The 13,205-nt window shown below is 45.4% G+C and overlaps 1 protein-coding gene across 1 annotated transcript in view; it reads left to right on the plus strand.

Annotated features, from left to right (window-relative positions):
• TET3 (tet methylcytosine dioxygenase 3) overlaps positions 1-13,205 on the plus strand; it is a 412,490-nt gene that overhangs the window by 271,882 nt on the left and 127,403 nt on the right. Inside the window, exons 7-8 of the mRNA XM_086943576.1 lie at positions 9,705-9,855; positions 9,941-10,030. Of these exons, the coding sequence (XP_086799702.1) occupies positions 9,705-9,855; positions 9,941-10,030 (241 nt within the window). The remainder of the gene's footprint in view (positions 1-9,704; positions 9,856-9,940; positions 10,031-13,205) is intronic.

The raw sequence follows: 13,205 nt of genomic DNA on the forward strand, positions 1-13,205 counted from the left end.
AACTACACAAGCATTTAAAATTCTAAAGTTCTAGTTATACCTTAAATTTATATTTTAGCACTATACCTTAAATTTATATTTTAGCACCACTTTCAAATTACTACAGCTTGTGCATCTCCAAGCAGTGTTGTCACCTCGCTAGACATGCTCCATTAACTAGAACTCTCGCCTTTATGATTCACTGCTTCTACACGTTAATATTACAACGCTTAGATTATGTGAAATCATACCTTTCATAACACTTATGACATCTCAAATTATTTTTAAATTTTCTTTTTATTAAAAATCATCAACAGCAAAAACACATTACAGCGATACAATGAATCAGGCACCTTCTAATTTGACAATAATGCACATTTTACACTTTTAGGACAAATCAAGGAGAACGCAAGTCATTGAGGGATAGTTGTTGCGGTGGGGTACAAATGTTTCCTCTATAGGAATTCCATGGCCCGCATATCCAGGATGATTTCTTAGGGCAGCCTTGAGCCACATAAACAGTTTTTTCACGGAACATGCACCAATCCATGTTAGTCTTCCACTCAGAATAGGGGGAGCGGCTGCCCCCCAAGTCCGGGCTATGTTCCTTTTAGCCACAATGAATCCAAGTGTGGTCCACTGTGTTTAGTGTGTGTTTAGGTCGGTTGGCTCCCATATGTTGAGCAAACATCTACGCCCCTCCGGGAGTAAGGAGACTCCCAGGACCTCCCCCCACCACTCCATGAATCTCCCTCCAGTAGGACTGGATGAGAGAGCATTCCCAGTTGGTATGCAGGAACGTGCCCAGCTGGCCACATCGCCTACGACCGTTCCTAGTGGTTGCCCTTCCCATTAGCACTAGTCTAGGCCCCGTCATGTATACCCTATTTTGAGTTGAACCAGTCAGTCTTGCTGGGATAGCCACTACTCTTGGAGAGGACACAGCCTCCAGCCAGTCTTCGTTGTCCTGTTCAATACCGTACCACTTATCGAATCCCTTTGTCTGCCACAGGTTTTCCAGTTTCGTGGAATGCCATAAGGGGGTGGTCAATGTCAGTTTACCCTCCCATCCCAGGGGTCTGTTGGCAGCGTGCCAGACGGTTATCGAGTGCCCGGTGGAGCCAGCTTGTGGAGGTCGAACCGGTTTGGAGTACAATGCCTTATTGTAGTTCCCACCCGGGAGAAGCCGCCTGTCCATTCGATAGCCTGGGTCATCAGGGGCCCCGTAGGTGCCATGATTAATGATGGCCAGGTGAGTAGCCCAATAATATTTTTGGATATCAGGAAGATCGATACCTCCATCATACCATTTCAAGGTTAATTTACTGAGAGCTATATGTGGTGGTCCATTCCATAATAGTTCACTCTGGAGTTGCTCAATTTCTTTAAAGTAAGCAATGGGGACAGCATCGAGTGAGTTTTGCAAGGCGTAGAGGAAGCGGGTGAGGGACATAATTTTGAAAAGTACGGCCCTCCCCAGGAGGGACAATGGGAGGGTTCTCCAGCTGGCTATGTCACGCTTAGGCGCTGGAGAGGGGGGAAGGAGATTGTTATTATAGTGGAGCATAGGGTCTAGGGAGACGAATATCCCTAAATATTTGAACCCTGATGTACTGAATTGAATTAGGCAGTTAGAGGGCAAAGCTGGTATACCCCCGTGAAAGGGATGCAGATGGGACTTAGCCCAGTTAATCTTGAATCTGGAATATCTCCCAAACACTGCCAAGATGTCTAGTCAAGCAATTAGTGATTTTTGGAGGTCAGTGAGATAGAGTAATATGTCATCGGCGTAAAGTGATATCCGGTCTTCCCAGTCTGCTGACAGCGGAATCCACGGATCACTAGGTCCTGCAGGATCCCGGCCGCTAACAGTTCTATTGCCAAGGCGAATAAGAGGGGAGAGCAGGCCTCCCTGACGGGTCCCCCGGCTCAAAGTGAAGGTGTCTGATTGCTTGTGGTTAACTACAACTTTCGCCAACGGCGCCGCATATAGGAGGCAGGCCCATCTTATAAAATCTGGGCCAAACCCCAGCTTCTGGAGCATCACGAAGAGATAAAGCCCTTCGACCATGTCGAACGCCATAGTGGCGTCTAGGGAGACCAAAACCGCTGGTTCGTGTATAGTGTCTGCCCTGCCAAGCACCCCGTTAACGCGGCGCAGGTTCAACGCTGTATTCCGACGCGGGATAAAGCCAGACTGGTCCGGGTGAATGAGAGTTGGTATGATTTTAACTAGGCGGTTGGCTAGGACCTTCGCAAGAATTTTAGGCTCGGCATTGAGAAGAGAAATATGTCGATATGAAGCACAGTCTGTTTTAGGTTTGCCCTCTTTATGGATGACAACAATGTTAGCTATGCGCTGATCCAGAGGAAGTTCACCTGACTCCCTGCTCTCCTCAATTATGACTTTAAGGTGGGCTTCCATTGTGTCCAGGTAGAGTTTATACAGTTCTATAGGGATCCCATTCGGGCCAGAGGTCTTACCAGATTGAAGCGATCAAATTGCCTGGGCTATTTCATCTATGGTCAGGGAAATGTCCATTAGTTGCTTATCAGTCAAGGAGATGTTGGGCAGAACAATGTCTCTTAACAGTTCGGCAAAGTCATCTTCAGCATAGGACATCCCTGCATTATACACTGCCTCGAAATGGGTGGCGAATTGACAAGCTATGTCTTGGGGGTCCACTATGCTGGCATTAGAAGCGTCATGGAGGACCGGGACCAGTCTACTTGCCCACTTCTGTTTATCCAGCCAAGCTATCAGTTTCCCAGCTTGGTCTCTCAAATCATAAATTCTCCCAAGTTTCTCTCTTTCCAGAGTTTGAGCTGTATCTGTGACAAGAGCCTTATATTCGTCCTGTTTAAGTTGCAGTAGATGGAACGCCTCGGGAGAGTCCTGCCCCTCCAGTTCCCCCTCAAGTCTGTGAATGTCATCTTCTTTTTTGAGACACCGCCTTCTGCTGCTCCCGTTTGTGGCCTGATATTAAGGACAGGGCTTCCCCCCCATGATCACCATTTTAAAGGTCTCCCAGAGCGTTTGGCCAGCTGTCACGGTACCCATATTTTCTTTGAAATAGCTGTCTTTTGTGGCTAGACCTTTGCGTATTTTGGGGTTACGAAGGTACCAGGGGTTGATAGGTGTGATTCTACCCACACAAATGTGATCCAGAAGTATGTGTCCATAGCGACGATCGGAGATGCCCTTAGCTAAGTGTCGGACCTTGTGGATGTGTGAGGTTTGAGAGCTGGGAAGCAAGATATAATCAAGGCGGGAGAAACTGTGGTGGGCTCCGGAGTGGAATGTGTATTGCTTTGTCTCCGGGTTGAATGTGCTGCAGGTATCTATTATCCCCATGGCTTCAAGGAAGTCAGGTTACCAGCAGGAAGCGGGCCCCAACCTGCGAGGAGGATGTCGGTCCAGCCCGCCCAAGCACACACAATTAAATTCGCCCCCCAGCACCTGCAGCCCCTCCGGAAGAGAGAGAAGGGTAGTACGGAGGTCTAGGAACGTGATGGTTTGGAGATCAGGTGGAACATAAACAGACAACAGAGTGAAGACCCTTCCCTCCTAGGACCCAGTGATGCCTAAATATCGACCCCATGTCATCGGTCCAGGTGGAGTCTACGCTAAGAGGGAATGTGTTCTTTACCATAACACCCAAACCTCTGGAGCCAGTCGTGAATCCTGCATGTGCCACTAGTTTATATCCGCAATGGTTCATCGCACTACAGGAGGGACCCATAAGGTGTGTCTCTTGAAGAAGCACAACATCCGGGCCCTGTTTCTTGACTTATTGCCGAACAATACTCCGCTTAATTTTGTTCCCAAGCCAATCGCCATTCCAAGTTAATATTTTGATGTTTTTATCCCAGTGTGTGTGTGTGCATTGGTAATTTAGTAAATCTTTTGTGCCTTAGCCGTGCATACAACCCTGCTTTGATGAAAAGAACTAACAAAGAAAAACCCCTTCAAATCCCCCCCCCGCCAACAATGCCCCTCCCCGCTTACCTGCCCTCTGGACTAATAAATGCCCATACCAAACTGGCAGAGTGCCCGTTGCCCAAATTCTTTTACTAAGAAACAACTAAAAGTAGAAAAGAGGAGGAAAGCCAACACTCCATCTCCCCGTCCCCCCGACACTTCTATGAATCAATTGTCCCCAATTGGGCCATCTTTAAAGCTTCTCCGGTGTGAGACGGAACATGGTGAGACTGCGTCCAGCTGTGGGGCCCCCTGGACCCCGTTACCGGAGTGAGTACGCGTGAAAGACAAAGGCACCTAGCAACTCTCATTCTCGGTCCTGCAACTCCAGATTGCCGTCTCCGCTCCTCCCTCCTGGGCTGCTGTCGACTCGGCTGTCCAGCCAGTCCGATGCCACTACCGGATTATCAAAGAACTATGCCCCTCCCTCCATTTCCACACGGAGACGATCTGGGAACATCATAGTGTATTTAAGTCCCTTCTCCCTGATATTCTTCTTGACGGCCATGAACGTTCGACGCTGTCTTTGCACCAATTTCGTAAAGTCCGGGAAAAAGGATATAACGGCATTCTTATAGTGCAGAGGGGCTGCAGACCGCGCATACTGCAGAATTGCGTCCCTGTCCCTGAAATTCAGGACACAAGCTATTAGCGGGAGTGGCGGTGCACCAGGCTTGGGTCGTCCGCCTGGGATTCTGTATGCGTGCTAGATGGTGAAAAATGTCCCCAGTCCCTTAGATTTGAGGTGGTTTAGGATGAGGTCCTCTACAAACAAGTCTGGCGCTGGCCTCTCCGATTTTTCAGGCACTCCTAGGATGCGAACATTATTGCAGCGGGAACGACCTTCGTAGTCGTCCAGTTTGCGTTCGGCCGTTTCACAGAAGGATTTAAGATCTTGCACTTCTCGTTGGAGTAGAGATACGTCGTCTGTTAGACTGGCTGTCTTTATATCCAGAGTTTTGACTTTATCGTTCATTTTCGGGAGGTCAGCCCGGATGAGGTTCACATCGATGGAGATACTGTCAATGTTATGTTCTAAAGATGATTTGACTACATTGATGGCTGCCAGAACGTCTTGCAGTGTCAGGTCTGGGGTGGCGCCCTAAAGTTCTTCCACTGCCTTAGGAGTGTGGCGCAGGTCTGTTGGTGAGCCCTTGGGAAGAGTGTATCGGTCGAGTTTGTTTGACTGGACTTACTTCATGTTCCTGGGACACCGGGCAGGGCCATTTTCTGTGTCTTGTCTCCCGGCCATCGCGCTCCCAAGCCCCCAGACCCGCCGGCCGTGCCTGAGCCGAGTTTCCCTACGTGGGTGTGGAGGGGAGAGGTAAGGAGGGAAAAGCCACTGATCTTGAGCTGTCAACTTATCTCAGATACCAGGGTCAGGTGTGCAGGGTGCAAAAGGCGAGCGGCGCACTATGTGTCTGTTACCGGCCGATCAGCCAGCATCTGTGCACCTCACCACAGGGAATCACAGCCTCTCTCTAGCAGCTGCTGCACAGCCCAGGGTGGATGGCATGCAAGGAGGCAATGTGTTGAATAGGAAGTGATCACCAGTAGGGAGGCAAGGCATTGATGTGTGCTCGCTCACGTGATGCCGCAACTCACTGTGGTGATATCGTAACAGCGTCTTACAGGGGCGGCACGGAAGGATCCCAGGTCGCAGGGAGGACTCCTCCGTCAGTTCTGCGCACTGGTGCTTTAGGGAGGAATAGCTGTGTTGGCCCGCTAGGTACTTTGCAGCCGCTGGCTTACAGGTGTTTGCAGGCGGAGAGGTGCACACTTCCCAGCTCCCGGGCGCACCTCGCTGGCAGATATGGCAGGGCCACAGGAGAAATGCAGTGGGAAACCTCCACATCCAGGTCAGGTCGGCCAGCGAAGCGAAGGCCCCATCAGGCAGGCAATCCGGTCCCCGGCACGCACCAGCTGGTGTAACCACCTCCACACGAGGTCCAAGGAGGTCCCACTATGGCAGCGATACTCCCTTCAAAGGCATCTAAACCGAGCGTCGCAAAGAGAGCGATCTCGCAGGTTTCACGCTGACCGGCGATTTCCGACCGAGCGGCCGCCTCCACTCCACGCTTGGCGGGAGCCACAGTACTCCACCCCCCGGCGTGCAATGTTCGTCCAGGTCCATTCGGAGTTCGGAGCTACATGAATCGGCTCCACTCGCTGTCAATTGTCGTTTGGGGAACCAATGAGGCAGGATTACTGGCAGGAAATAGGTGTCAGAGCGACGGTCTCGACAGAGCCGAGGTCTTAGGCGGCCATCTTGGTCCGGCGCTTGGCCACTCCCATGACATCTCAAATTAGATCATATCTGGGACACGGTTCATGGAAGAGGGGCGAGTTATAGTTATTGTAGTGTGGCTAGTGAGTTGACAATACTGTGTTAGGAGGTGTGCGTGTTAAAGTAATTTGTAGGTGGCGTGTAAATTTGAGGTATAACGTTCTGATGTTTGTGTAGTTTTATATATATATATATATATCACCAAGCTGCTGTATTTGGCGGTTCCCAATCCTGGGGTGTAGGTGCCAGCTCTGCGGCAACAGCAGCTGCAATTTATGAGACAAGATCCTTGACAGTACCCCAACTGGAGAAAACAAGGAGAGGCACACCAGGAGACTGCACAATTATTTTATTGTGCACCAAAAAACAAGACTGCGCGTTTCGGCGTTTAGCCTTTTTCGAGTTGTTTGTTGTACAGCAATTTCCTTTAGAAATAGCAATCAATGTGCATGGACATAGAAACAGACATTGTAACATCATGTGTCTTCTAAATCAAAATTTTAACGCCTCACTTCTACAATTCAATAATGGTAATTCATATCTTGTGAATAGTCGGCATGATCAATTCAAGCTTATTTCAATAAACCAAATTAGAAGTCTCAATGCGTTCGAGATTGGCGCATTAGTTGTCTGTTCGCTTGCGATGTTGAATAAATTATATTCAAAATTAGCTTTCTGACATTGACATTTTAAAATGCATTGCCACCACATTTTTAAATACTTGGATCTGAAATAAAACTTCCTTTGGGTGATAATAACGAGATATAAATTGGCAACAATCAAGCAATAGATGCATTAGCGCTAGTCCGTTCATAACAAATAGTTTATACAATTAAGTACTCTCAATTTCGTGTTTTACTGTTATCACATCGATAGCGCACATCGTAAATGCTATGAACCATGCCATGATAGTGATGACGATTACAACGTTGTATCCTAATACCAATACAGGGTAATGTATCATTAATATCTCCCTAGTATCATGATAAATTTCAATCAAGAGTCATGTACTCTGCTCTACTGAGTCCACTATGATCCTAGCTAAGGAAATGCTGACCCAAGGTGCTTGGTGATGAGTGAGAATGGGGAAAAAATGTGACATGCTAGGTGAACATACTAGTGAGAATAGTGGAACTCGGGAAGGGCAGCCAACTGTCTCGGTTTATCTCCTTTGACCGATCTCTCTGCATTGGGTCATGAATATGTCCCTAGTTGCTGTACTCATGAAACTGAATTTTCGTGTCATGGGATATCTCCTTTGACAGATCTCTCTGCATTGGGTCATAAATATGTGCCTATTTGCTGTACTCATGAAACTGCATTTTCGGATCATGGGCTATGAGATGGGAAGCCTAACTCGTTACTTCCTAATTAAAAACCTGTGATAAAATAATTTGAAGGAAAAAAAACTACGAAAAGAGAGGAGGACGGAATCCGCATTCAGTGTGCGTGGAGAGTTCTTCCCCACTCTTTAGACCATTTGGGGTCTTTGTATTCAAGTCAATTATGTATCTTGACTCCAGCACTCTGAGATTTTTCTCCCTGTCACCACCCCGAATATGGAGTAGAATATATATATTTCAAAACAGTGACCACGTCCCGATCACAAATTGAGGCACACACTAGGAATACTCCATCATATTTATTTTGCAAGCAACACGACAAAAACACCGAACAGACGCATTTCGGCTTAACGCCTTCCTCAAAAAAATATATGTACACACACACACAGTATTGTAGGGTAAAGGCATTTGTTGTAAGGCCCTGTGTGGCATTGCAACATGTTGTGAACCTCAACATATTGCAATGTCCAGAGGGTAATGCCCGGTGTTGCAAAGTCGAACATCCCTGTGAAGTGTTGTGTGCGCCTATAAGGCAGCTTAGAGTGTATTGTGTTTATTTTTCTGGGGTTTAAATTTCCCTCCCATACAAATGTGTGTGTGTGTGTGTGCAGTCCTGTTGGCCGTCTCCAGTACATAGTCTCTAATTTTGGGGGCTACCTGAATTTGGCAGTCCTGTTCTTAAAGTCACATCTGAAGAATTTGGCTGCCCTGTTCTAAAAGTCACATCTGAAGAATTTGGTGACTGTGTTGCGATATTGATCTGGGAGTTTGTGAGTGAGCTAATGGAGACTATTTGTGGTTCTGCATATAGATCGATGAGTAAGACCAGTGATTTGCTTAACTAGTCACCGGATGAGTGATTGAGTAGATTGATGGACTGAGTTTGAGTTTGCATGCAAGGACAAGATTATGAGTAAATATTAACACAGGCATTGAGGAATGAGGCAGTGGGGTGGGTTTGGGTAGTTGTTTATGGATTGAGTTAGGTGTGTAGATAGATGGCTTGGATGGGTGACCGGTTTGATGGATAGGTACACCAGACTGCTTCCACTAAGTGTTGTGCTTGCAACTTGAGGTTTCACCACAGAAACAGACTGTTGTGCTTTACAGTAAAATAGAGTGTGTAGGGATAGCAAATCCCAATAGTATGCTGAGCCCCTGAGTCACAGCAGAATGAATATGTAAACATAGTCCGGTCACTTAAGGGTTAACAGATGCCTTCATGAATCTGGAAACGACTTTCTACTCCTGGGCTGTCCTTTTACTTATCAGCAGCTGATAGACCATTTTATGCAGGTGAACAGAACCAAAACCACAACTTTTAGAAGGTTCTGATTTATAATTAAAAGCCCAAGACTGGAAACATCGTATATTGATGATAATGAGTAATTTGGTAACCATAGGTTGATCATGATAGGTGGATTTATTCATTCCTGCCCGGTTCTGAACTTTGGCTTCATGAAGATAAGGTTGCAGAATCTGCCATACTTGTAAGAGCAGAATCCATTTTTAGTCTGATTGCAACTGATTTTGAAAGGGTAAACACCATAGAAGAGGGCACAAGTGTAGCTTCTACGCTATTCAGAACATGCATGGATGTCCAACTTTAAGGGGGCCACCAGCTGTACCGTGCTTTTGTCCCCAATGACTGTGTTTCAGCATGTCTGGTGGTGCAGTGACAGGTCAGTTCCTACACTTTTCTGGTCTTATCTTTGAAAGAAACTGGGCAACCTGATGGTATTGCAAGTCCCACTTAGTTGGTGAGAAGAATGGAAACACAATGGTCCTTTGAAAATGTTGTTAGTAAAACAGAAAAAGTAGTACCTTGAGAGAATTGCTTTTGTTTCATGTGCTTGGCGCAAGTGAGCAGTGTTCCAACATGGCTGCCATGATTCCTGCTGTGAAGCAGGATTTTGACCTAGAGAGTGCATTGAGCTCTATGGGGCACTCTTAGGCCGTGGTCTGGAGATGCCATTCACTTTGTCGCTTGCGCACTAGGGTGCGTTTTCCAATGCATAAGTGACAGAAAAAGCCAAACCCTAGTTCATAGTGATCTTGGTAACTTAATAACTTTTTGATCACCTTCGCTTTAAACACGTTGTGTCTTTTGCAGTCGCACCTGCGCTTGCCAAGGCATGGACCCCAATACCTGTGGTGCTTCGTTTTCTTTTGGTTGCTCCTGGAGCATGTACTTCAACGGCTGCAAGTATGCCCGAAGCAAAGTCCCAAGGAAATTCAGGCTTGCTGGCGAAAATCATAAAGAGGTTAGTGACTTGATAGTCGTTCTTATGTATTTTGCCTTTGTTTTGGTTTTTACTTGAAATAAATTACTTTTGCATTCTTCAACAGGAAGAAGTTCTTAGAACCAAATTTCAGGACTTGGCCACTGAAGTGGCTCCCCTTTACAAGAAGCTGGCACCGCAGGCCTATGAAAATCAGGTAGGAGAGTTTCTCTGTTTTATCTTGCTAAATATATTGCATTTTATCGTCCTAGTGCTGTTAAGAGGACGGAAAAGCAGGCGCATTGGTTTTCAAGCAACATGTTTAACTAAGTCTGCGCCCTCTCATCTGAACAATTTGGGTCACATTATCGTATTTTTCTTTCATAAGCTTTGGGCATTTATGCCTGAAATGAATAAGATATATAAACCCATTTCAAGCAATATAAACCAAAAGCTGACGACACGCAAGAATATCCTTATTTAAAGACAAGATGTTACAGGGTGGCTCTTTTCTAAAGACACAAGAGCTCATACATAACTAATTGTTGTGTCCTCCATTTGATTCGCCTGGAGCTGCTTAAAACTGTGTCTGTAAAAATAGCAACCAACTGCTCTCCCTCCGAAGAGGATCATTATTGTTATTTTTATTAAAGCTTTTTTGTAACCTTATCCATTCTCGGTGCTCTCCCATACCGTTGTAACCGAGTTTCTTACAGTGTCTCCCATGCTCCCTAACTAGTGGGAGTCGATATAGCCCAGAATAACAAATGAAGAAAGTCTGCTTGCGTTTTGAGATGTTCGTTGTTAGCTCTTTGTGTAGAAGTTGAATTGGGATCCCTCTTCCCGTTCCTGTAAATGAGTGGCTTCAGGGGAGAGTAAAGTATTTGTAGAGTTGCTAGTGATTTCGACAGCCTTATGTGATCGCTCACGGAAAATCCGTTTCAGATTTTGTTAGTGGTATTTCATTCAAAGTTTTGGCAACGATTGCCATCTAGCGGTAGAACGAAGAACTGCGCTCTAACATTTTTAATAGAGAGGCGAGGAGGAAGAGCGTGTCCTGACAGTCCCACACTCATCCTGCTGTCCCCTGCCTGCAGTCCTCACGTCCTGTTACACGATTATGTTTTACAATTATAAACTGTGCTGTTGGCCTTTTTTTGCACCGAACTTCTACTGACATTTTGTATTGGGCTTTCGGAGTATGCTAGGGTATCTGTATATAGCCTGATCTCGATTACAAACCGCTTTTTAAAAATACATTATTGTTGTTTAGTTATTAAAATATATTGCCTGGTTCCCCTCTATTTTCACCATTCAGTCTATAGCGTTCTGTCTGTGGAATAGTGTGTATAACATATGATTTACAGCTTTTCCCAAGAATGACCACTCGTCTAAATTTATACTCTCCTCAACAGCTCCCCGAATAGTACTGGATGAATTTCTGAATGTTTACTGATGACACACAAATCCCCTTCCTCCTAGACAACAACTCTAACATCCCATTATTAGGTTGTACTTAGCCCAGGTGGTCTGTACTGGGTGAATGAAACCTTCCTAGCATAAATAGAGCCAAAATCACGATTTGTCAATGAAGCCACTGAGTGGGACTCCTTAACTTCTACTCACCCCCAGGCTTTAGAACACAGCCACCAACCTCTCCTAAAATAAAGTAACTATCTTTATAGTAAAACAAAAGAAAGAAAGGTCATTGGAAGTTCATTTGCTTTTCAAGTTCATGCGGCTGTAAAGGACTGCAACCTCCACCTCTTCCTACTCTGAAAAATTGTGCCATTATCTCAAACTTGCACATTGTGTTGCTGAGAAGAACCTTGATCCATGCAGCCCTGAACGTCTGTAATATCATTTACACCGGCTTCCCCAATAAACTTGTTGTTTCACTCCAAAACTAGGTGGGCAGAACTCGCCTGTAGCTCCCTAAGCCTGAACACATCGAACCCTCCCTAAACGCTCTCCACTGGCTCCTAGTAGATGCAAGGGTCAAATGTACGGATCTTTGCACCATCTGTAAAGTTTTCTGGGTAAAAGATCCTGAATATCTGCAGAAACGGTCACCCCAATATTTACCATGTAGAAACATCCATTCGGGTAACACCTCCAGTCCTAATCTGAGATCATATTAGGAATTTTCCTAAAATCCATTCGAGCAGTACTATTTTAGGGAAAGTTTATGCTACCACTGTGTCCTACTTTGAGACTAGGGATTGAAGAATGGCATCCTCAAGGCTGTTTCCCCTCTTAAGACACTGCCTTGTTACTTAAGGTACAGAGCAACTTTGCATTTTGGCTTTAAGAAATAGGTAAGTAAGGAGAGACCAGTCCCACTATTCTGCAGCTCATCAGACCTCTGCACACTTTGACCACATACTAGTCACCCAGAGACTGATGCAGGCTCTTTAAGAAGTAGATAAGTGCCCCAAACTGTGTTGGACCATCGACCGCTACAACTCCTGATTGAATGGCTATGGAATGAGAGAAGGAAGGCAAACTGCCTCTGGTGCCAAAACAGCTTCCTGTAAAAGATCCAGTGGTTGTGAATGAAATCAACTAAATTATTCAGCAATAAGTGCATATTTAGAACCAGTATTCCTTCCCACTTTGCCTCCATTGGAGGCCGAACTGTTGGACAAGCCCATATCAGTGGCCGACGTCCTTACAGCAATAAAAAATTTGAATATGGCCAAAGCATGATGCCCTGATGGCTATGTGCCATGTCTTATTATCAAGTACAACCCTTAGACCCATAGGAACAGGAATATAAAACTAGAATTTAAAAAAAACAGTGGTTCTCATTGGTATCCTTCTTTACCAAAATATAACATTATAGCAGTTAATCCTGTTCACATTTACTGTACAAGATAATGTAACCATCACTCCTTTCAACCTAAAGGTTATAGTTTATCAATTCTTGACAGTTTTTGACAAAAATATGGAAGTGCCTAAGTGCAATGTGTCTCAAGTGAGCAAATCCACACAATCTAGCACAACAGTACCAGAAAGGCTCTCCATATAATAGATCTGGCTCTCCCTATAATAAAATAGCCAATGGGATATATCACATTAGACCTTAAACATTGGGGCACCATTTTCACAGGGCGAGAAACACTTTAAAAATGTTATACCACAGTCACTATAACCACTCATATTATGAACTTTATATAAAGCACATCTCTTTTCCTGTTGGAGACTGTGGGGGAACCTGACACAACCATCCACATACTGTGGACATGCCCCAAACGTAAGAATTTTTGGGGATTGTGATGTATATTATATTCCAAATTGAGGGTAGAGAGTTAAACCGAAATCCTCCCCCAATTATTTTATGAGTTCCAGTAGCTAAGACACATTCACTACACTCATTCACATGGAGGGAG

The sequence above is a fragment of the Lissotriton vulgaris genome, chromosome 11, assembly GCF_964263255.1.
Source record: "Lissotriton vulgaris chromosome 11, aLisVul1.2, whole genome shotgun sequence".
NCBI classification, from domain to species: Eukaryota; Metazoa; Chordata; class Amphibia; order Caudata; family Salamandridae; genus Lissotriton; species Lissotriton vulgaris.